Genomic DNA, 25,411 nt, shown 5'->3' on the forward strand with positions numbered 1-25,411 from the left:
TTTATAAGTAGTAGACCTCTTCTACAACGATTATCGATAACATTACGAGTCTTGCTAATCATAGAAGTAGCAATTAGGGGCGTAGCAAAGTACGTTCCCGCTAAAAGTACACTTTGATCGGGGATGTGAACGAGGGTATGTGGCCAGTCATAGTAACCGAGATAAGAATACAAATGATGGCGATGATGATAATGAGCAATTGGACTCCCACGCTTTCGGAATCAATACAGCCTAATATGTGCTCAGGTGACGTCGGTAATTTTTGCAGGTGACACTACTTCTTGGGCTACCTCAACCCGATGTTAGTCGATATTCAGTTGCCGGTAGGGTCAAAAGCTGAAACAATTCTTGAACAAGAAGTACACATAGGCAAAACTGCCCCAAACAACTCAAACTGGTGGAGCAAAAAAAGAAAGCATTACGCTCATTTTAGGCAAAACTTACGTACATAACTGACAGTAGCACCGTTCTTTTAACTAGAAAGACGCATCGCATTTATTTTTTCGATGGCAAATAAATAAAAACTTAATCACGCAAACATTCTGCTCAAGGTGTGTGAGAATAAACAAAATGCTGAGAATTATGCCATCTCTTTCTGTTTTAATAAAGAACAATGGCTATAAAACTTCCCAGAGCATGGCGCACGAACAGCGCGAACGCGGAAGTCGCAACTCTTATATCATATTAATGTACGTAATTTCAGCGCAGCGGGGCGGCGCGAAGTGGGCGTTGAACGAACGCATGACGACTTTAGAGTTTCAGCATTTGGAGCTGTTTATCCCACCGCGGTTGCGTTGAGCTGCGGCGTTACACTTGAAAGATGTGCTTTCTTCGTGTGATTTAGCCCTGACACGCCTATAAAGATTGTAAGCGTCAGGTCCATCTTCTGGCCTCACCTACTCGGTGTCTCTGCGGCACCGTAGAGAAGGCAAAAATTATTTATTGAAGTGGAGCTCCTAGTACGATAGGCAGCCTGGCTTGGCAGTTCGACTAGCAAGACTGAGGGGACGCATACTCGCAAACAGACAAGAACGCAGGGTACACACAAGAGGATGAAAACCCTCTGAATATACAAACGCCTTACCTTTTCCAAGTATTACTCCAGTAGTGAAAACCAAGTTTCCAATTGCTTATTTCCGGAAGTACAATGAAATGTGTTATACACTGTAGGTATACAAGAAGAGCTCCCAAGGTAGGAAAATTGCAAGCGGAACATTACTCATAGCCAGCGTTCGTTACTTGTGCCTCCTCGAGGTTTTACATGCCAATCAGAACTAACCGATATCGTGAACAGGACACCGTAGAAATTATAGAGCAAACAAGCTATTAAATGTCGCGAAGGAATAAGAGCGTGTACTATTTTGTATCACACCTTGCAGCTCGGAGTTGTCTAAAAAACAACATAATGGTAATGTTGAACCACTTCAAGAGCTTTGCTTCTTTCAAAGTACGCTGCTGGTTTGAACGTGAACGGACAACAACTGCCACGGTGTCCTGACAAGGCCTGGAGGAAGCAAGAACACATCATCTCGACTCGTAAACTTCGAGACTTTTGTCGCTCAAACTGAAGTATTGGCGTGGCCTAGTTAAAATGCGGGCAGTGATGCTCTTAGCGAGTACACGCTGCAACAATGTCATTACGTTCCCCTACATGACTCAAAATCTAAATGCTGCGTTCGGTTTCGTATTTACTCCGTTTGCATTTCAACCTGCTCACGGACGTTTCATGTATACACACGGCGCAAAGATTCCAAAACACATTTGACGATGTGTCCTTAATTCTACCTTTACGGGCGTATCCAGCATGACAGCTTGCCTTTCCTGTTTCATTGCCGGAAAAGAAACTCGCCCCATTTGACTAAACGCGAGACACCTTTCCATGCCACAGCCTACATTTGCCAAAGAAAAATGAGTATTTAATGGCTGACGCAATACCCCGGAAGTCTGCCAGGGAAAAAAATTAATGAAAAATAGCAGAAAGTACGAAGACAAACGAAAATCGTCGAGGCAGGTGACGCTGACCTTCCTCGCATCGCTGCTGCGTCTGCATCCCAAGCAAACAAGTTCGGCACAACGGCACGTGCTTTTCGCGATTGCCAGAAAACTGGGTGCTGCAGCAGCGTTCCCTTCTGTTGAATGTTTCCTTAATCTTCGGATGTGACGGGTCCCTCCTGTTTCCAGACGGGGCATCGCGCCGCCCCCAGCTGGTGAGGACACCCAAAGGCGTCACGAAACTCCTTCAAGTACAGGAGCGCGAGGTTTACGCGCACACGAGGTGGCAGGTTCAGGCGGTAGCGCAACCGCTGGCGCGTCTGTTCCTCTTCTTTCCTTGTGACGCAAAATCCGGCGGCGTAATTGACAAAGAAGAGGCGCTCAATGCTCAACCTGTCAGCCCGCCTGCCAGGAACGAAGACAGCCCCGTGGGAGAAGCGCCGGAAAGCGTCCATCAAGGGCTTGATTGCCGCGTTGTCCGCCAGGATGACCGCGAGGAATGCTCGCACATTAGCCGCCGATGCATTTGCTCTGCGGACGCCCCGCTTGTACCTCTCCAGGAGGCAGTGCTGGAGCGCGTGGAAGCGGTCTTGACTCCAGCCGGACCACTGGGGGTCGTCCAGCGACGCTGAGAACAACGCTTGCATCACGTCGGCTGCCATCAAGGGGAGCAGAGAGGAAGGGTAGTCGGCCCGCGTCACCAGCGACGCGGCGACCACGCTGCTTGATGTCAAGTAAACCCTGAGCGTCGACTCCGGGGACCGCGTCCAGGCAGCCTCCAGGTCCGTGGAGCGTTCGGTGAAGCGCGCGTCGTAATTGGCGCCGCCACTCTTCGATTCCCAGTACTTCCGCAGGCTCGCCGCCAGCAGCCTGCCGTAGTAGCGAACTAGCGCGTTCGGTTGGTAGGTGGCGTTGACGGATGCGTAGTAGTGTTGTATGTCCTCTTCGGGTTCCTGGCCGGCAAGATAACCCACGTGCAGGGACTTCAGCCGCGCAATTGTACCCGTAACATCATCGCTGTGCATCCAAGTGGAGCCACTGCGGAATGTGTGCTCCAGAGAGGAGACCATCTTTTGGGTGGTCGAGGTCCACTGGAAGTCGAGGTCAGTGGTCTTCGCGAGAATGTCTCGCAAGACCCACCGGACGCCGTGCGGGAACAGCCTGTTCACCATGTGGAAGCAGCTCTGCGTCCGCGCATCTACGTGATGCTGGAAACTTGGGTAGCCCACACGGATGAGGTCACGAGGAATCGATTCGTAAGGCAGCAGGGGAGAAACCTGAACGACTACCAGGAAACCTACGAAGTTGAGGATGGTCCGAGGCGTCTGCTTCCGCAGGATGGTCGACAGCTTGCTGAGATAGGCCGGGTTCAGGACCACAGCCTGCTCGGAGCTCTTACGAAGGTGTAATAGATACTCGGCCACGTTAAACTTGGGCAAACGGGGGAATTTCTTCGTTGCGTAGACGACGTTCTTCGCCCAAGGAGATTTAACAAAGGGTTCCGACGCGCCAAAGAGTTGCCCCTCGAAGAGCACGATGTCTTCGGCCATGGAATTACTATCAGGCAGGGTTTTCCAGAGGGCCAGCGTCTGCCGAACTATTTCTTTGTAAGGCAGAGACTCATTGTCCTTCTGTAGCTCGTACTGCACGAACAGGAAGTTCCTCGGTGCGTCAATGTAAAGGTCATAGGGACCACTTTCGTCAGACTTCCGAAGAGAGACGTGAACGATGGGGAAGATGGCCAGTTGCAGGTCTACTAGCTTGAGCACCGAATCAAGTCGGAATGACTGCCCAGGGGGCGGGAGTGGCGGCTCCAGGTAGGGCCAGTCCTCGAGACCGACCATCCGCAGTATGGCCCGGACGCCGTCCCATTGGTCGACGCCTCTGGGTGCCGTGTTGTTGAGGCAGGCGCTCAGTAGGAGGCTCGAGTGGTCCAAGAAGTTGTGCTCGCCGTCGCCAGCCTCGTCTGGGAGAACGTGCATGTGCTCTTGCAGGTACCTACGAGCAAGCGACGGCGCATATTAGTTTTTACATTCGGTCCGTAGCTAACTACACCTCTAGTGAAGAATAATTCTAGCGGGACTTTGCGTGGTAAAATTTAATCCGGAATTACGGAGGTATCAGTAGAATTTGAAATAGCTTTGTGAAATTACTGTTTATACGGAACAGCAACATCAGCAATGTTAGATCAGCAGTGGAGCTAGTTCGATGTTGAGCAAACGGATGAGAACTGAACCTTTGTTCAGTTTTGTTTTGTTTTCAGTTGTCCAAACACCTTCCTGGTTTGCCATTCTCCGTTTATACATATATACTGATGATTTCATTTGCGATTCGCGGCATAAGAGAGTCGAAGCCATGCCCGAAATTTAAATAGCATGTACATGTGGCCTTATTTATGTTGCCTTCTACATTATTCTAACCATTCAGAATTGATTTCATTGTCACCAAAAACTGCGCGAAGAACCCGAGACAAGAGTTTTTGGTGGTGATCGAGATACTAGACAGTTATAGCAGATCGGAAAAACGGTTCCGGTACCGTAATGTATATCGTCTGTACGCCACCTAGCATACGCAGAACCCTACCGTAAACCGGAGCGACTTCGCCGGATGGTACCGAGACGTACCGTGTCCGTCGTTCCAAAGCGGACGGCCGCTTTGGAAGAGTTTGGTAGACGTACGCTTGGCTCACGCCTAGTCGAGCGGATTGTAGATATGAGATCGTTTAAGAAAAAGAGGTGGCAACAAGTGAAATCCGCGCGATTCTGACAGCTCAAGCAGCAAGCGAAGCACCGTGGTCCCAACCCAACTGCCGTGGCTTGTGTCGTCGAGCGACGCATGTACGATAGCTTCTTTTAGGTTAAATAGAGGCGATCCGGCTACATAACTTAACAGCAACATCGGGCCCGTCTGCAAATCGGCAAGTGAGGAACAGGCGGTATCAGTGCGAGGGACTTTCAAATACAACGAAAAACTACAAGCAGCCAGCCGTATGTACTGACAGCCCAGCTTGACCTGTTGGCGCCATCTGTCGAAATGCAGTAGAGGTAAAATGCCACTTTATGTTCACGCAGTCGCCAGTTCGAATCTCCGTGGGGGCATTGAATATTTTTTTTAATACTGCCTTCAGAGCTTATGAGAACTGGAAACTAATATTTCAGCACAGGAAACGCCACAGACTCCCAATGAATTTCGAAACGACGTGCAACCCAAGTCGCTCCCATACACTGTAGCATGTCCGTTAATTATGGTCTGTTTTAACTCTTAGCCTTCCTGGTACTGTCCGGTAATGGGTACCGCGTACCGTACCGGAATCGTTTTTCCCATCTGCTATAACTCTCTACTGGTTGCTCTGCGAACAGCGCGATCATATTCTAGGGGCCGCACGTCAACGAGACTGGCGCGTTTGTCGTCTCCGGCCGGACAAGTCGTCACTGCGGTTTCTTGGGTTTTAGCGGATGTTTTTATCTGTATGGAATTCTATCCTCGGATATTTGCCAAATTAAGGCGTCAAATCTTCTGCACACCCCTCGCAATGTGCCCCTATACTGGTTGTTTTGTCGTTACCACGAAGGCGCTTTGTCACCTGCTCAGCATGCTCCGTGTGATGCGCCGGTAGTCCGAGCTGCATAATCTGGTCCATTACTGTTGCGTCACATTTACCAACAAACGTTCAACAGGACAAGCTTGCTAACCCTCGCCCGCGGACGCAGTCCAGCAACAAAAAAATATCAGGTGGCTAGGCCCATCAAGATGGAATTCCCACTTTATTCGAAACAATACGTGTTCCAGCTGTACGCTGACAAAAACATTTCTATCTTTTGTTCATTTGGCAACAGCACACCATAGCGTCACAATTTCAGCGCGCGAAAATAGCTGGTAAGTAGCAGCCTCCCTCCAGTTTTCCTCTTCACAGAACTTATTTGATTGAGGTTGGGGTAACACTGGCATGAGTTGTTCCGATGACGCAATCTTTTGATTTTTCGTTACCTTCATAGTCCCTGTAAGCCAAGCTGAATTTGCTCTAGCACTAACTGAATATGCTCTAGCACTCCCGTTACCTAGGGAAGATCTTTCGTTACCGACGATACCCACTTCAAGACTGAACCAGAGTTCTTCAATGCTATGAAAGTCTCTGACTGTACTGACACTAGTAACGCTGAGACAAACAAGGTACTCCCCACTTTTCCCCCTAGACTTCTACATCCACGGTTCTTTACGTTTCGCTTTTAAACAGCCCTTCTTTGGGACTGCCCGTTTACCGAACAGATGTGGTCCGCCCAAGAATTTCTCCCTTGAGCCGCACCTGTACCCTGCAGTCATGCAAACGTACCTCGTGACCTCCTTGATCAAGAACACCTGCCCCGCGGTCCTGTACGGCAGGTCTCCGCTCAGTTCCCAGGCAGGTGAGCAGACGTACGAGTAGAAGTCCACGCATGGGTCCGACGTGAGGTCCAGCGTATTGTCGACCAGTCGGCGCTGCCACTGGCAGGCCTCGGTGTCGCACTCGAATGGCGGAGGGTTCGCTGGGTCACCGCCCGGCGCCTTGGTCTCTTCGTAGTCCACCAAGGTGAAGGACTGCTTTGAAGTCTCCGGCCCAGCCGTAGTAAGCACAGCCTCACCACAGCCTCACCACTTGTCTCCACCATGGCCTTCCTGCCACCGCCTACCGGCAGGGCTGCCTTTGCGGAGCTCCCACCAATGTCGTGGTCGCTGCCCGTTCCAGAGGTCCATCCGGTCGCAAGGGTTACGACGAGGCAAACGAGAAGCGTCGAGAAAACGGTGGCCACGGCGCCTCGGACGCTAATGGTCTTTAAGTTTAAGTTTTTCAACGTGCCCACGGCTCCGGTTATTGCGTAGTAAACCCCGCTGGTTATGGGCCCCTCCCCTGAAATGCCGGTGGTCCCCTGTGAATCTTTGGTCAGCGCGACCTCATCTTCCGCCGTTTGCCTCCCGATTGGCGAATAACCGTCTGCTTCTTCCTCCGCTGTCATAAACGATGAGCACTCTAAAAGCAACGGGTTATCTATGTACGAGAACAAATTTGCACTTCTGGTTGTTGGACCTAAAGCCCGTACAGCCGCCTTGGGTGAAGTAGTCTTTGCGCCGCTGGCCACCGTAGCCGGAGCCATGGCAGCCGCTCGTATCCTAATCGGTGTCTTTTCAGCCGAAGTCTTCGCTGCTAGAGACGATTCAGGGGAAGCATCCGCCTTAGTTTTTCCTACTGAAGGCTCGCTCGGAGTGGCTGCCGCGTCCTCGGCGCTCTCGTTGTAGAACTTCACCCTGTTTTTTTCTGGAGAACGTGGGCTGTTGGGGAAGAGGGCTTGCTCGACATAGGGGCTCGGCATTTTCAAGGTGGGCTGCAGGTAGGAAAAGGGCTTGTTGGAAGTCCTGTGGTCCATCGCTTGTCAGGGCGGCGCGGGCTCCTAGAAGGAAAAAAAAAAAAGGTTGCGTCAAACGTACGGGTATAGTGAGCGCTTAGCTTGGCTTCGCGAAGCGCCGAGATGAACAAACGTCATTAATCCTGTCCCATGGGCGTCAGCAGGGGGAGGGGGAAGGGGGGCAACTTGCCGTTCCCGCCAAGCCACACCAGCACAATTGCCCCTTCATCCCGCAATCTCCCTCTCCCCCTACAATACAAAGGCTCTAGACAACATCCTGCCGACTCTAATGCCCTGTCCTGTCCGTCCGTTTCCCCCCATCGTTTTTTTTTTTTTTTTGCGCTGATCGTAAAGGGACGGCCACCGATTTTTGTCGCGTACATGTCTTATACAGTAAAGCCCGCTTATATCGAACAGCGCGAGGATTGTAAAATAGTTCGATATAGCAAAAATTCGATATAGAAAGTGAAGCAAAAAAAAAATCTTCTGTGAGAGCAATCTTGCCGACAGAGTCACGAGCTAACGCTGAGCTCTTACCACCCTGCAGTTCACTATTTATACGACACTTTCTCGGAAAGAAAACTATAATTTATTGGGGCGGAAGAACTGCGGGAATATAGCCTGCTTCTTGGAGCAGAACGCGTTGCTTGTGACTGCTTGCTCCACGGAATGTAAACAGTCGACAAGGATGGAGGCGAAAAGCAAAAACGCCCGTGTGAACGAGATTTCGGCGCACGTTAAAGATCCCCAGGTGGTCAAAATTAATCCGGAGCCCTCCACTACGGCGCGCCTCATCGCCTGCGTTGCGTCGGCGCGTTAAACCCTACAATCAATCAAAAACAGTCGACAAGCACAAGACTGTTGCCCTCAATGGCACTGCAGTATCGCCGTAGCAGAGCCACGGCAGCGATGGCTTCCCTCGTACTCGGAAGCGGTACGGAGTCCTCGGCGTCTTCGACAGAGCGGAGACAAGCATGGATACAAGCGAATAACTGCGAACCCAGCGAACCGAGCAAGTGCGCGCAGCGAGAGGCGTGGACCTGAAGTTCGGTGACACCGCAGCCCGCAGCAACGTTACTAGTTTATTCTAGTAACGTTGGCCCGCAGCGCCCAATGTGGCGCTTTCGGCTCCAACGACATGCTTTCGTGCCTACTCTGCCACGGCCGATTTGGACGCGCCCGACTACAGTGTCACGGCCGCTGGATGAGAGCGCACGCAAGGTGCGCCTTTCATCCAGCGCCGTGACAGTGTACTAGCCCGAGCTCGCGCGGGAGTCGCAAGCGACACCCACGCCACCGCTGCGCGGCGACGTACTGCGGGAAAGCCTGCCGGATGACGAAGGAGAGCGAAAAATCCAGCGCGGGATAGTTCTAAATATTCATTGTGAGCCAAATCACGTTCGATATAAAAAGTTTTAAATGCATGTATTTTTACCAATTATACAAGGGGTCAATATAGGCAATAATTCGATATATTCGTGTTCGATATAAGCGGACTTTACTGTAGCTCATGTGAACGTCATCGTTTTATATAGCCAGGTAACAACAACCAATTTATAAAAATACCTGGCAGAAATAATTTTAATTTAGAAAACAATATTGATATGCGTCCCGGTTCCGTGACCTGCAAGCCTAGGAGCTACTGTAACTGCTGAAACGTTTATTTACTTGCTGCAAACCTTTTAACACAAGTATTTGTATAAATTTAAATTGTATCTGTTAATTTAAACATTATTTTGATAATACGTATGACACGCCGCCAAACGCCGCTGGGTGGCTCTGAGCCTCCATATCCAGAATAAACGGCAGCGTTCAGTAAACAGACCCCGTGAAGGAGCTTGGACGATTCTGCCAGAATCAGGGGCGTTTCTTCTGCCGAAAAATTCAATTTCAGTCTCCAAATTCGCCAACGGCAGCTTAAAAAAAAGGTTACGCACGGGGAGAATCGAACTGCCGACCTCCACAACGTGAAGCCAGATTCTACCTATCGTCCATCCCAACAGATGGCGCCAGTGAAGATGGTTGTGGTTCGTTTCCCCGAAGTCCGGTGTCGATCAGGAACCCAATCGCCCGGGCTCCGGTTGATTTGGCAGGAGGCTGGCAGGGCGATGGTGTTGAAGTTCTTGGAGGCGGCGGTCGAATTGACCAACTCGAGGCGTTGGGGTTGATTAAGTGAAACGAAGAATTTATATACAGCTATTTACAGTAGGAAAACTGGGTACATGACTAGAAAAAAAAAAAACTTCAAACTTCAGCTAAACGCTAGCTCCAAGTGCGCACAAAACACTTGAGCTTCTCAACTTCGTCTAACTCTCCTATCCTCGGAGCGTACACAAACCGCTCGAGAAACGACGGCAGAGACTCTGTCTCGCCGCAAGATCCGTCTAGTTGCCCGGTACGGCGCTGTACCCTAAACCTCCGTCGCGATCTTAACCTCTAACCTAGGGGGCTCACAAATCCCAACCTAGCTTTAACGGTCGAGATTCCTTGTCCCGCCGGGAACTGCCCAGCTCGGCGCACAGACAAGAACGATTTCCAACGGCCAAGTTCGGCCTTATAAAACATCGAGATCACCCTCTCTCGGGAACACCCCTGTAGCGTTCGTACACGCGTAAGGGAGTGCCCAAATTCACGTAGACAGCTGTCACTCAGCACGCCACGGGATATTCAATGAGGCGCCGCCATCTTCGGGACTACGGCACGCTCGCTGGCCAGTAGGCGCGTACGACCCCGAGGGGTGAGGGCGAAAGGCGCGACTGTGCGTCGTGCTGACCGGGGCGCGTTAACAATGGAGACTCGCGCTGCGCTCGTCCCGACGTCGGTAATCACACCTCCCTGGCGCTTCTCGAAATCCGGCGGCGCCGTCTGCGTTTTCAATGGGGGATTATCCGCGTGGTATTCGGTCGGCCAGACAATCCGTCTCCCGTGCGCGCCGTGACGAATTGGCGACGGCTGTAGCGTAGAGTCCACCGTGCTGAGCCACCAGACAGAGTGGCGGGTTCCCACGCGCCGCCGGGGCGCTTGGCCCCTTACCTCATCAGTGGACCTTACAGCGCCTTAGTGAAAAATAGACTAGTGAATTAAAAAAAAACGCATAAAGGAACAAGAAAGCCTGCGATTCAATTTTTTTTCGCTGGGGACAAGTTTTTGAATATCGCTTTTCATTTATAATGCAGGCAAAAGGACGTTGCAGCACTACTGTACTATCGCGCCGAATTTGACTCGCAACAGGCGAGCGGCCGCCGCAGCTGCTCCCCGGGAGGCGGTGGCGCCTTGCAGCGAAGCATTCGAGAAGTAAAGGGAGAGGGGTCAGCTGTTCCGATACCCATCGGCATGCCCTGTGTGCACCATTGCTTGCTTCTTTTGTTTGCGGCTGGTATAAATTTTTACCTCAAACGTTTTCGGAGTGGTTTACCGCATCGCCAGCGATAAGTTTTATCATTGGATGCAATGCCCTTATGCGCATTTGCGCAAGCCTACCAGTTTGACAATAATAGGGCGTCGCGAAATACCGATAATGTTCAATCTTCCACACAAGTAAAGATATCTGAAACACTGGCTGACCGCATTTTTAAATGCAGAGCATTTCTTAGCCTCGCCTGTTCCTGCGTCGGACGGTGTCAACAGTTCCGCGTCCGCAGCAGGTGCGCCTCTCCTTCCCTCCTCTCTCTCAACAGCAGCTGGCGCGCGCATGCGTCGTAGTCAGCCCGTTCGCTCCGTCGCGGTCTCGGCGTAACAGGAGGTGCGTGATAGCAGCGCGGTGGGGCGTGGTAGGGCGCGCGCTGCTTGCGCATGCGCTCCCCCCCCCCCCCCGTACTGCTCTCCCTCTTCTGCGCGCGCTGCAAATATAGCGGCTAGCGGTCGCTCGTGTTTCAGTCACTGCGTTGCTCCTTCCTTCCTTGGTTGACGCTCGTGCCCACGTTTACTCGTGTCTGCCACTCCAGCATCACGGAAGAAGCGATGGAAGCAACACTGCCTTCAATCAGTACTGACGCCCAAATGCTCTGCATTTACTCGTGTTCCCCTCGCGGGAAGGCGCGGGAATTTTTTTTTTTTTATTTACTGCGTCTGCCTCTAATTCTGACAATGCCTCACGGTGCGGAATGCACTATTATGCTTTCAGCTACGTCACTGATGGCCACTGCGCCACTATGTTTGCCTTACCACAATTCTGGAGTCTCAAGGCTGCGCCAAGCTGAACAACATCGGGCAGCTTCATGCGCACCACATTCGGAGCGCGAAAGGCAACAGAGCACACGGGGGATGCCGATGGGTATCGGAAGAGCGGACCCCTCTTCCTTTACTTCTCGAGTGCTTCGCTGCAAGGCGCCACCGCCTCCCCGGGGAGCAGCTGCGGCGGCCGCTCGCCCGTTGCGAGTCAAATTGGGCGCGATAGTATGTCATGGTTGCCAGCAATATTTTGGGGGCACTCATGCGGCCCGTAGATCTGAAAATTTCGATTTAATAACCTCTAGTACGTTATCAGCAAAACGGGTTCTCGTTAAAGCGATTTAAGGGATGCCCTTTCATTTGGGATAGCGAACTCGTTAAAATCGGTTGTCTGTCCCTTTAACGATGAATATTCACCAACTCAGTCATTTTTAGAAGAACAAAGACAACGTACCTTGCGGGCAGGCGTTCGGACCTTCCTCGTAAAAGCTCCAGAAGCTCGCGAATGATCGAGGCACGGTCCAAATTCCAATGCTATCACAGCGGCGTCGGCTTCCTCAAGAACACCCGGAGCCGCAGCGCTCACGATCAGCTGCCGAACGTTCCGCGTGAGCTCGCGATATGCGCTTCGTTGTTCTCTTCTTTGAGCTCTTTTTCTTGCCGTCGCGCAAATGTTGCTAACCCTCACGAGGAGGAATTTGCGCATGAATATCGCTTTAAAGTGAGGACGAAAACACAACGCGGGGTTTAAGGGACAGCTAATAGATTTCCGTGGAAAAATGCATGTCCTCCAGCACATATCAACGCCAGCGTGTGTAGTGGCGTAACCGCAAGAACTTTACGAAAATATCCTGTACCCCTCCGTCCAACGACGACGATGGTTGAACGCGAAGCTTCCTCGTGATGGGTACCTTGGTTGGCCAAGCGAGTATGTGTTCCCTGGAGGTACGCATCACTTTTCTAGAATACCCACAGCAACCCTCGGAAGCAGATGCACTCTGTAAGGCTAACGTTTGGGTCGGGGTGTACGCCCGAATCGGTACCTGCTGCTTGGCGTTTGTTTTGACCATGTCGAAATGGAGCAATCGAATAGAAGGCGGCTTCATAACGCTAGGGACCGAGGTTCGATTGCAGCCACGGGAAGCATTTTTACGGAGAAGCAGTATATGTCTCCCCCCCCTTCAGTCTTCATACCGGTGAAGCCGATTTACTCGGCGCCAGTCCTGGGCTTCTCCTCGCTACTGCCTACCCCTCTTTCACAACTGTTTCCCCCCTCGCCACCACAGACGCCCCTTTGACAAGTTGCGCAGTCGGCTGCTAATGGCGGTAGTGCCGTTATCAGATGGTTCCGAAAAATAAACAGAAACCCAGATTGTCCTGCAAAAATGCGTTGACGAATAATATGCTCCCTACTGCGAAATTTGTGCGCAGCGCGAGCTGCAGTCTTCTAGGTCACGGCGCATATCTGTAGCATCACAGGAAGTGATCGCGTGATCACCGAATGCACGGCGGCGCGCGCTACTCTGCTGTTATCTCGCAGCGCGTCGTCGCTGCCGCCCAGCGTGGCGTTCCAAATCGTGTTTGAACCTTCCGCGCAAATGTCATGTGGTTTGGATTAGCGACGAACAGAACACTCTGCGGCAACTGTCATGGGGGACAGCGCTCCTTGGCGGCGACGCATGAATTAAATGTGAGGGGGAGGCAGTGCCATAGCTGCGCGTGCCTCCTCACCCTTCGCCAGACGCTGCTGCACGTTTTCTTTGTGCCGTCGCTACTGCGTTCGCTCAGTCGAATCGTCATCATCATCAGCCTATCTACGACCACTGCAGGGCAAAGGCCTCTCCCATAGATCTCCAATTCTCTCGGCCCTGTCCTGATTGCGACCAATTTATCCCCGCAATCTTCTTGATCTCGTCTGCTCATCTAACCTTCTGCCGTCCCCTCCCACACTTGCCTTTTCTAGGGATTCACTCTGTTGCACTTAATGACCAACGGTTATCTTTCCGTCGCCTTACATGCCCTGCCTGCGCCAACTTTTTCTTTATTTTACTAATATCTCCCTAACACGTGTTTGTTTCCTGACCCACTCCGCTCTATTCTTGTCCCTTAACGTTACACCTATCATCTTCCGTCCCATTGCTCGCTGAAAGCGTCCTCAATTTAAATTGAACCCTTTTAATAAGCCTCCATGTTTTTGCCCCCTAGGTGAGTAATGGCAAGATGCAGCTGTCATACACTTTCTTCTTCAGGGACAATGGTAGGCTGCCATTCTATATCTGGGAATGCCTGCCGAATTCACTCCGCCCAATTTTTATCCTTCTAATTATCTCATGGTTGGGATCCGGGGTCAGTACTTGGCCTAAGTAGATATAATCGCCTACCACTTCCTGCCTCGCCACCTATCTCAAACCGCTGTGGTCTCCCGAGGTTATTCAGCATTACCTTAGTCTTCTGCTTATTAATTTTCTGGCCCAAGGTTCTACTCTGCTCGCCCGGTGCGGGCTTATTCGTCCCTTCAAAAAGTACCGACAGGCCTCTTGCGAGTCGGAAATTATTGTAAATGACCGGCCCGGCCGCAAGCCTTCTGCCGCTGCCAGAGCGTCATTTAGCTCCTCGGCGTCTGTCGCGGTATAATGACGTAGCGAGCCACGGGTCTCAAGCCGAAGTATGCACCATCACCCCTTGCCGGTTTATGGTCGTAAGAGGGAGGCGTGCAGCGGCTAGGCTTCATGCCGCTACCGATAAAATGCCGGTTGTGCTGTAGGGAGATTTAAACATCAAATAACATGGCTCAATGTGCTTTGTCGGCCGAATCTCCTTAATCAAGTTGTTCGTGTCTGGGTTGATTTGTTACACAGACAGTAGGATACGAAGAGAAAGGGAAACGGAAAGCCGCTGTTTGTAGGCGAGAATGGAGCTCAAGGGCTTTCAGGTTTTAAATCGTTGTGGTACAGATGCCTGCCGTTCGCTTGGAGGAAGAGCGAGAATTGAAGAAGTGTTGGACCTAACGGAAGCGCGAATGGGCGCGAAAACAACGAAAAGCTGCAACCGCTGGCATTACCGCCTCAAGTTCCAGCTCCTTGAGTAGCGGCGAATGCCTCCCGGATGAACAGCAACTTGTCCGCTTGGAGCGCCGGCGTTTGCCAACATCACTTCTTCAGATTAAGGGGCTTCTGAGGGAAATTTTCGACCGCATCTGTCTCCTCTAAGCGTGCGCAGATGGCCTGTTGCCGGTTTATACGGGCACAGGTTTGTAGCCGATAATAGTAGGAGGGTGAGGGGGGATGTTCGAGTGGCGCCCTCTGGCTCTGACGTCAGCTTAGGCAACCGCTTCGCTGTCGTCTGCTACACGCGCGCCGATGTTGCTGCTTGTGAGAGGCAGCAGTGCCTGCCCTAGAAATCGCCAGTTTGGATGCTTTAGCGCATTAAAGAGCGTATTTCCAGTAATTCAGTTATTTTTCCAGATTCAGCCACCTCTCAATAATTTCAAGCGGTATACCGCACAAGTATGCGCTACACGAGATAGACAAACTTTCCTGAGAATCTGTCAGATGATCGTGTGTAACTCGTCCTTGCTAGCTTATTTGTGAGTTCCAGTGTTCAGAGCTTTCCTATAAGCATTCAAAATGCGTAACCTTCCTTCAAACGTTTTTTAAGGTGCTCTTTAACGGACCAATGATACGCAGTAGGCAGCGTGTCCCTACTAGCGCATCGCAAAGCAGGAAAGAAAACTGCTGTCTTCTATTTCTTTTGTAGTTGCGGCTGGTACCAGATGAATGTCTATTTTTTTGCCAAACGTATTAATTTTTCTGCACCGACACAAACGTCTTATTGTGCACCGACACACAAAGGTCTGGGGGTGTTCGGGACGCCCACAAAGTTATTGCGGATATTTTTTTCGGGCTCTAAGGGATACAGTACCTTCTTCAGAAATTGGCTCTTGGTATGGCTGCGTACAAGAAGGTGCACATCCATAGTATGAGTTGTTTATTCACGTGCAAATGCGATGAGTAGGTTTGTGCTACACCACCGCGAAACGGCGTAGACAACACATTCCGAGTACTCGGAGGCGGCTGTTGTGCCCCGAATTTCTATCGTAACTATCCTTATCGTAGCGAACTGAATCTCAACCCGAACAGTTATGACATGATTACGGTGTTGAAGGATTGATATACTCGCTAACGAATGCAATGGATAGGACAAGAATCGAAACTGATGAATACGTCTAAGCAGCTCTTCATGCGTAAAGAACAAATCCTGGCCTACTGGATGACGTACCATGAATTAAAGAAAATTACTTTTACTCTCTTGTCTTGGACTGAGGAGCCCGCCCACTAACCAGCTCGATATTACTGTTAAATAAAGCTTTCTCCTCCTCCTCTTCCTACCCTTCTTGAGTGCAGTTTCACTACAACGCAAATGTCAATTTTGGGAAGGTATGGCTGGGAGAAATGTACCGAAATATCCCTCCAGGTGCGAACAAACATAGTCTTCCGGTATTTTTACCGCACACGTGACTGGTTTTGCTTACGGTAAACCTCCACACTGGTCAGAAGCCTGGTATAAAATCAGCACGCGCCGATACACACAGTAGGTAATTATGGACTTGAATGTACATCTGTTGCACCCCGTAGTGCATGCCGGCATACTTCCATGCGATGACAAAGATAAGTGATGTGATCAGTACTTTTGAGCGTTCTGCAAGGTTGCAAAAACTGTTTTACCTACATGCGTTTACCGGGAATTGTAATGCCTTCTGCCAAAGCCGACAGCCCCGAAGGCCTGGAACTTGTTTGGGTGTTGCATTTTCGCTGTCGTCGGTTAGTAGACTCTGGATGTTCCCTTTTTTAGCAAGATTGCTGAATACAGAAGCTGACGCCCAGCTCCGAGTCTTCCGCTCCGCACAGGAAAGGCTTCGCAGGAATGGGGATACGCCGGCAATGTTTCTTCCGCAGCGGTATCAAAAACTACATTTTAAATCACTCCGTGAGCTAGAGTATGCGATTTCAAGTCTTTTGTTTTTATAAAAAGTTGCGTATACGCAAACTCTGGTGCGGATAAGCGTCAAAAGCAACCAGAGCGCAAAAAAACACCAGGGAGAGCGAGCCCGACGGAAGCATACGACAAATGCGAGAATCTCTAACTCGACGTCACGAAGGCGCGCTTTGCAGCGCCGCCCGTGGTCGCGCTCACCGCCAATAGGTTTCATACCCGTACTGATGGATGACTTGTCCGTTGTGCTGGCGAGAGGTTTAAACGCGTACTACCCAATGGGACCTGTCCGGTGTCCTTAGTGGTAGAGCTCATTGGGTTTGTGTGGTACACAAACAGTAAGATGCTTACGACGCCGGAGGGACACAATAACAAGGCTTAATTCCTTCGAAGGTTCATTCAGCTAATTGGCTAGCAAGCGTGCTCTATAGAAAATGACAAACAAACGGGTTTTGTTTCGTGCACTGCCTGGACGGCGTCCAGCTTCACAGGTAGTCGTTCTTCACAAAATGGAAGGGGATAAACTTTTTTCTTTAACCTCACCGACGATCATCCATCATCGTCGTCAGAGAAAGTTGGCTTTCCTGCAGGTCGTATTGGTGTAAAACGGGATCAGTTAGGATACCGAAACTTCGCTTTAAAATGTTTGACGCATCGTTTCACATTTGCAGTTTTGCGGCCACTTCGACGTTTGCGAGCTGACCCTCCGCCAGCGCGGTGGAGAGACAGAAATGCTGAGTGAAACTGAAACGAATGCCACGCGGCGGCACCGCGCAGCTAGGATCGCCATATTCGAAAACGAAACTAGCCAGAAGTCGCCGACCAGTGCTGGCAGCTGGGACGAAGCCTTGGTGGTTTCCCTGTGTGACCGTGCTGTGAAGGTAGACAAAGACGAAGTATTAAAGACATGGAAGACGTGGAAAGACATGGAAGCAGACCAGAGCTAAAGTTGCCCGTACCTCCTGAAGGGCTTAGAGCTACGTCTGCAAGGCCGGCGGGCCATTCTGGACAAGGTCAGTACGCTACGCTTCATTTCCACCTGCGCCGTCGCGTTGCAGATTGACAGAAGGGCACCGATTCCGATGAGGAGCTTTCCTTTTTTCCGCCTGGAAGATACACGGGGCAGTCGAGTTTCCATTGCGCTGCGTTTTTTCGTACTAATCCCGGTTTTTAAACCGTGGTTTGTTGGATAGCCGGTTGGCTTCTTTTCTGGCCTCGCCATGTAGCTAGTGCGCACGAGTACAAAGCAGCCGTTTTGTTGTGCAAAAAACTGCACGCATGCAACCTCTCACACACAGGCGAACGCATATACATGCAACGCGGCACTAGTTCCCTACTGATTCTAAGTTGTATTTCCAAGCAATTCCTCAAATTTCGTCAGAGCCATTACCCTACCGTCCTAAGTAGAAGCAAATAATTATACTTAAATTATCTGAAGTGAAACACTGTGCCGAAATAAAAGAGAATAATTGGAGATTATTTCAGTCTGTTATTTTGAAATCGCGAGACAGTGACTTGAACTTATACAAAAAGTCATGCACAGCTTCCCGGCTTATCGCAATTGCTTTAGAGGTGATTACTCTAGACAATATGAAGTGTAATCCAAGGTATGTTCGCACAGGTAGTTTTTAGGGCGAAATATTGTTTTGCGCGCAGTTTTAAGTTTACCCCAGTGAACTATCAGCTTCTGGAGCAGTTAAAACACTATCGGTCAAAATGCATGAGAGTAACACTTGACCAAGAATTACAGAGAAAGTTTTCGAAGTTCCGCGAACTATTTTGTGGTAATTATTTGCAAGGCGACTTCTTGTTTTGTACTAAATAATTTCTTGCGATGGTTTTACTGGGTTCCTGAGCGGTTGCAGTTTTGGGCAATAAAGCGGGGGAGGAAAACTGCGCACTCCGATCCGCTCAAAAAGCGCATATCAGGCTACGTCTCAGTATCCGATTTCCACTATACCCGGACATGTGGCGTATGCACACTTGTAGTAGATTTAATGAAAGGGACAGGCAACCGATTTTTGTGAAGTGCATGCCGTCTACCTCATATTAAAGCCAGCGTTGTATATACTGGGATAACCGCAAGATATTCTTAAATCAACAGGTGGGAATAATATTAATTTTGAACTAAAATTTCTGATGTCTGAGAGGAGGCGCCGTGTAATCCCTAAACGTGACACTACCGTACGGGTCCTAACAACTCTGTCGATTTCAGCGCGTATTTCCAAAACAGCAGAGATCGCCGCCGCTACACCGAGCTCACATCGCCCGCCGGTTTTTGCACTTCTCCATGCGATCTTTTCGCAGTTATTCCTTCACATGTCCTGTGCGAACTTCTTAACGTTCCGACATAAGAAAATATATGCCCGACACAAGAAAATGCAACCGTCGCCGTAATTGCAGCGCCACTCATATACTGCCTCGCATGCAGAACAATGGACAAACGCACGTCCGCAGGCTTGTTTTTTTTTTTTTTTTGTTTTTTTTGTAGCCGTTGGTCTGCACGAGAATTGAAATAACTGAACCCCGTTGCAGTCTTTGGTAAAACGTTTTCGCTCACATCACTCAATTACAGACCCCAGGACACTTCGAAAAGGCATAGGCGCGACGTCACCGACGCATACCTGCAGCAAGCGCAAGCGTCGCTCTCACCTACCCCGCTATCGTCATCACCTCCCCGGCAGCTGTGTTTTACCCTGTTTGGTTTCATTTCCCGCAAAACATTCCTGCTAATCGTCAGCACGCAAGAACTGTTCCTGGTCACCAGATTGTGATGCGGTAACATTACGATGATGCTGCGAAAATACCCGTCTTTCTGTTTGTGCATGGTAATCAGTCCTTAACAAAGATGGAGCTGTCCTTAAAGGAGCCATGAAGAGAAAACACAAGTTTGGTTCATTCAAAAGATTGTCTCGTTAGGATCATACTGACACCACTTTTAACGTAAACTTCGCTCAAATAAGCTACATAATTAGAAAAAACGGGAATGGTCATGCGACCCACCAGCTCATTTCCCGCAACAGAACCTATGATGTCACATGAGCTAAGCTCTGCGATTGGCGGAGGCTGGCAGAAGCAGACGCAAATTAGGTAGAGCTTACAAACTAGACGAACGAGCGATTTTCGCTTAAATTTAGGGCACATTCTTTACAAAGCAATAAGAATGATGGGACAAACAGTGGAAGTTACGAAAGCACATGTAAACATAGAAGTACTGATGCGTTCTGCTGTTCGTACTGTGCACAGCATGCTTGGTTTAGCTGCACAGCACTACGGGGCTTGGGGTTGTCTCAGACGACACTGGCCGATTGACGCAAGCAACGGTGTCTTACGTGACCCCATTTGTCGAGCGAGCACTGTTTCAGGGAACGAATATTTTCTCCCGGAACAAAAACAAGCCATGTTTAAATGCGGGCAAAAACAAACCAAACGCTTGCCACGGTATGGTGGCGCCATCTAGGTTACGGAACGTAAAGAAACGCGGGAACAAACCAACACCGCTGTACAGGGTGGAGACAACCTTTGAACGGTCCCGTGCCACCGCAATTGGGCCAACGGGCTCAACGCGTTATTCTTTTCGTTTCCCACGAGACCTAGCAACGCGAAACAGACAATATGATTCAAACTTCTTCAGTAAACCGCGTTGCGGCGATAATTTTAGCGCGGTTTTGACACAATGACTTGCTTCGGCGGCGAGCGAACAACCGGAAATGGCGCCAGCGTATACGTGTCTCTACCCTGTACGGCGGATGCGTGAATGAAGGTACTCTAGGCTGCAGAGCGGTCGGTTCCTGTGATGTCATTTGGGACCACGAAAACGCACTATTCAGCGGGAAAATCAAAATTTTAACCTAAATTGTTTAATTTCTCAGTGAATAAAGCACCGTTTGTATCCGGACAAGCGCTGGGGGCACTATAAAACACGAAATCTTTCGAATAAAACCAACTTGCATTTTCTCTTCATGGCTCCTTTAAGAGCCCGGCCCGCAGCGAGCGCACATCGAGATCATTGTAACTCCGGACACATGTGGCGCGTTTCGATAGTCGAACACTGGCCGTGTTTCTGTCTTTTGTGCTCGGTAGTTAAACGTAACGATGAACCACCGCCTTCTACGAGTAGTTTGAATATTCTTATACAAGAGCACCGGCGGAAGAAGGAGAAGGGTATGTGGCGAAGATGAACAGCCGAAATGGAAGTGCAACTGCGTTGCGCGATGCCTTGACATTCCTACGAAATCCTGAGTAGGTCTGCGCGAAAAGGTGACGTATTACTATGATGCAACACCTATTATGTTTGATTCTGTTGCATTTCATGTGGGTCTTTAATGCAAACGCCATTAGCAATCAAAATGGAAGGAAAGTTTATTTCATCTAAAATATTCGCTCCAGGTCCACCGCAACATAAAGACCCGGGAACCGCTAGGAGCACGGCCCATCCGGCGTCCGAAGTAGAGCATGAGCGCCCCAATATCAGTCCACCATGGCGCTTCTACACACTCGTGTCGGGAATCGCCTTAGTGTGCTGCGTGATCCTGCTTGTGCACAAGAGCTTCCTCCCTGCCATGGACGCCGGCGAAGTTGCAGCACGTGAAGACGAGGAGCGTTCGACGGTGCCTGCCGAGATGGGCGAAGAGTGGCTGATATTCCATAACTTGGAACCCACAAGGCCGAGGTATGGATGCACCTTATAGGCTAGCGACAGAAGCTGAGGCGATGTAAGCGCTTAGGACTAGCCAGTGGTCGCAACAACGCAAGTGGAGCATGTGGCTGGAATTTATTATCGGCATCGCCACCAGAGGTTCATATGTTGCTAAACCCCCAATGAGCACGAAATACTACGTCTGCGCTATATGCGTAATCTTGAACAATTGCGGCCGCTGAGAGTACTTCGCATATAGTATATATTCGACAGTATGTCGGCGAATTACGGAACCAGGAATTTCTAGGAGCGCTCGTCGGTAGAAAAAACAGCTTTTTGTTGGTATTCTGAGACGGTAAGCATGCGCCGCCTATTTCCCAAAAAGAGTCTCCCCTCAGCACATGCAAAGCCATCGTGGAACAAGCGGGTCTGAATATTAAAAATAGAAAACACCTGAGCACTTGAGGTAAAGCCCAGGAGCTAGTGTAGTGGCTTGCGGGCAAGAATCAAGGGCAAAGTGACAAAGGCTGTGGTATTGCAAAATATTTATTTTGTAGCATCGGGGTAGCGACATCCGTGCGTGTGCAGCGAACTACAAAAATGACCCTTTTCCAACGTATAGAGAAACTGAAATGCGTGAGTGAGTTGCGTGAGAGACTTCACTGATGCCGTGCCTCTGCACGCGGGTCCCATCATGCTCGGGGCTTTTATATCTTTCGGAGATTATTTGTCTACCTCACCATTTCTGGAACACAAAGCTAAAAACACGAATATGAGAAAAGTTTAGCTTTGTATCCGGTGTTCATTTCGAGACTGGAGGGGGAGAGGAGGCCTGCCCCCCCCCCCTTAGTGATTTGTTATTATTCTTGGTTTGCATTTTTTATTGTTGTGTAAAAGTGCATATGCGTATACGAATGCGAAAAAATTCAAAGCACAAAATTTGTTCAAGGTTATAATATAAAGATTATTTACCACACACTGTGCATAGCTAAATTATCAACGGTCCGTAAGTACGTAAAAAAACGAAAATTGACCATTCAAGGTCGGGCTGTAATAAAAAATTATGTCCCTTCCACTCTGTGAAGATGGATGACCTGCAGAGCTAGACACAGCTCATGGAGTGCACGAAGCCTTGTAGTAAGCATCTTGGGACAGTGCTGGGGTCACCGCCTTGCAAAAGTTAGGAGTTTTTTTTTTAATTCGGAAGTTATTCTCGGCACCGCAAACGCGGCTGTCGAAACTTATTCCTCTACACGCCGGACACGCCGGAGAGATTTGCCGCTACTCGACGAGCTGAACTTGAGGTGCCAACGGTGGCGCCAGCAGCTTTCCGTTGTTTTTGCGCCCGTTCACGCTTGTGTTCGGGCCAACGCTTCAATTCTTGATCTTCTTACTCCAAACGAACGGCACACATCCGTTCCGTAACGACTTAAACCTGGAAGCACTTGAGCTCTATTCTCGCGTACAAACATGCGGCTGTCCGTTTCCTACCCCTCGTAGGCATCATACTGTATTCGCAAGATGTCTGTGTAACACATCAACCCACACCCGAACCACTCGATTAAGCAGGACAGCCGACTAAGCGCATTGAGCCATGTAAATTCGACATCTAAATCTCCCACCAGCACAACCGGCATTTCATCGGTAGCGGTATGAAGCCTAGCTGCACGTGCACGTCCCCCTTTTTCCACCCACAAACCGTGCACGCATAAGCCGGTAGCCGGTGATGGCGCATACTTAGGCGTGAAAGACACCGGTGAAAATGTCGCCCGGGAGGCCTTCCAAGCTGAAAAAGAAATATGGGCTCACGCCGTCGTTCCGACTGGGCAAGTTTCTATTCAACCGGGAGGGATTCGCAGCTACTCAGCAAAGTGGTATTTCATCGCAAACGGCGATGGCGGGTTTCGGTAGTTGTAGGGGGCAGCCCTTTGGCAGCCGTTACCTGGGCTTCGCGGGAGCGGCGTCTGTTTAATTCCGCGCAACCGAGTGAGCGAACGCAGCAGCGACGAAAGAAAACGGAGAGGAGCGTCTAGCAAAGGGTGAGATGGAATACGACACGTGAGACTACGGCGCATCTCTCTCACTGCCTTTCCCTCACATATGTTTCATGCGTCACCACCAAGGAGCGCCCCACCGACACTTTCCCGAGACGCTGTTCCATTCTTCGTTAATCTAAACCACGTCACATTTGCGCGGGAGGTTAAAACACCATTGGAAACAACGTACTCGCTGCTCCCTTCTGTGCGGCTAATCGGAGCCACGTGACATTTGCGCGGGAGGTTCAAACACGATTCGCAACATCCTGGCCGGCGGCAACGGGACGCTGCGAGGTAGCAGAAGAGTATCCCACGCCGCCGGACGTTCGTTGATCACTCGAACACTTCCTGAAACGCAGCAAAACTGTGCCGTGACCGAAAGGACTGCAGCTCGCGCTGCGCACACATTTCATATTAGGGAGTATAGCAATCTTCGGTGCATTTTCTGCGCCCATTAGTCCTTCTGTTTATTTTTCGCAATCATCTGGTAACCGCTCTACCGCCGTGAGCTGCCTACTGAGCAACTTGCCAAAGAGGCATCGGTGGAGGCGAGGGGAAAAATAGTTGTGAAAGAGGTATCAGCGGGGGCGAGGAGGAGCCCCATTGCGGCGCCGAGTAAATCGATGACACCGGAATGAAAACTAAGAGGGGGGGGGGGGGCAGACATATACTGATTTGCAGTAAAAACAATTGGGGCAGCTTCGCACTAGTGGCTGGAAGACTGGGCAAAAAGCGAAACTGGCGGCCTGATCCAGCTTAGTCTTGGTTCAGCTATGCGTGGTTTTGCTTGGAGACTCGGCTAAGCTTTCTGCGTGGTTGTACTTCGATACCCGGCCAAGTTTTCTGCATGGTGTTGTAGTTAGCCCCCAAATAGCACTGAACACTCGGTCATGAAAGTATGTACAATGTACGCGTTCCAGGAGAGAGAGAGAAAACATTTTTATTGAGCTTTATGTGGCTCAAAGGGCGGTTGTGGCCGCTGGCTTGTGCCGGGCGGCGACATCGGCAGCTCTGGTGACCAAGGAGGTTTGTACCTCTAGGTCTGAGCTCCCCAGCGCCTCCTCCCACTGCTCATAACAGGAAATTAGGCGAAAGGGATCTTTAGGGCACCCCAGAAGATGTGGGGAAGGGTGGCGAGAGCTCCACATGCAGGGCATTCCGGGGAAGGGTATAGTGAACGATGGATCCGGTGGAGTATAGCGGGATTAGGGAACGTGTTCGTCTGAAGGAGACGCCACGTGTGTTCTTCGGAATTAGTTAGGTTGACATGAGCCGGCGGGTACCGACGGCGGTCAAGGCGGTAATGAATGGTTATTTGGAAAGGGCGCAGTGAGAAGAGCGCTTGCTCGGTGGCCACTGTTCGGCTAGTGTGCTCTGCTGGTATGTGGGACGCTAATTATGAAGTTGATTAACTTTATCGCTTCTCGGCCTTTTGGCTTTTTTATTCTGGAATTAATTATTCTCTTTTAAGCGGAGCTGTTGTACAAGCCGTAAGTTTGGTTTTCAGGGAAAAAATACCAAGAAAATGCGGAGCGCTCGTGAGCGCCTGACTCGCGGTGACCACCTAGTCCCCGACTCGCGCATAAGCTTTAGAAAAAAAATAAAAGAATAAAAACTCCAGCGCTGTCGTCAAGCGCTATCGTGCGTGTGATGCTTGGCATGTGGAACACGACGATATTGATGCATATGACGATGTCTACTAGCAGCACAGTGCAAAGCAATGACGGAACATGTAAATAAGCAATTTCAAACTTGTACAAATGCGTGGTGATGTGTCCTTCACTGCTCACGTATAAAGAAGTCCTGCAGCTTCGCCCTGGTTCAAGCCTTAGTGCGATCTCCTTATAAGCACACATTCAGAAGACCGTGCGACCCGATATATATACGCCGAAATTAAGCTTCTTGTGCTCCGAGGTCAACGATACGAAAAAGCTGCCCATGTGTCCGCGCCAGCTAATACCACCACTGGAGTCATCTTAATGTTGAGGACGACAGCCCGGAACAAGTGTCGGACAGTATTTTCAGTTACAACCCGGGATTACCAATTCTTGATGCTTAACGGCTTAACACCTCCAACATGATGCAAATCTTGTGCGATGGCCACCGAGTCCCTTTCTGGTTGCGATACAAGGCAGTGACGTGCCGGTGCAAGCCTTTCGGTCGCAAGACGGAGGCATTGGCGGTCTGCTGGCAAGTCAGGCACC

At 50.2% G+C, this 25,411-nt stretch overlaps 1 protein-coding gene and 1 long non-coding RNA gene across 2 annotated transcripts in view; one reads left to right on the plus strand and one right to left on the minus strand.

Moving 5' to 3' along the window:
- The window catches only part of LOC144152972 (uncharacterized), a 225,594-nt gene that overhangs the window by 192,556 nt on the left and 7,627 nt on the right, over window positions 1–25,411 (plus strand). Inside the window, exon 2 of the long non-coding RNA XR_013319257.1 lies at window positions 20,922–21,204. This is a non-coding gene — a long non-coding RNA (uncharacterized LOC144152972). The remainder of the gene's footprint in view (window positions 1–20,921; window positions 21,205–25,411) is intronic.
- LOC144153355 (neprilysin-1-like) lies at window positions 2,111–7,391 on the minus strand. Its single transcript, XM_077685006.1, has 3 exons — window positions 7,215–7,391; window positions 6,323–6,579; window positions 2,111–3,990 (listed from the first exon to the last, which is right to left on the minus strand). Exons 1-3 carry the CDS (start codon window positions 7,389–7,391, stop codon window positions 2,145–2,147), a joined length of 2,280 nt encoding a protein of 759 aa, XP_077541132.1. The 3' UTR covers window positions 2,111–2,144.

The sequence above is a fragment of the Haemaphysalis longicornis genome, unplaced genomic scaffold (genome assembly GCF_048455015.1).
Source record: "Haemaphysalis longicornis isolate Haplotype H1 unplaced genomic scaffold, Haemaphysalis longicornis Haplotype H1 scaffold_9, whole genome shotgun sequence".
Lineage (NCBI taxonomy): Eukaryota > Metazoa > Arthropoda > Arachnida > Ixodida > Ixodidae > Haemaphysalis > Haemaphysalis longicornis.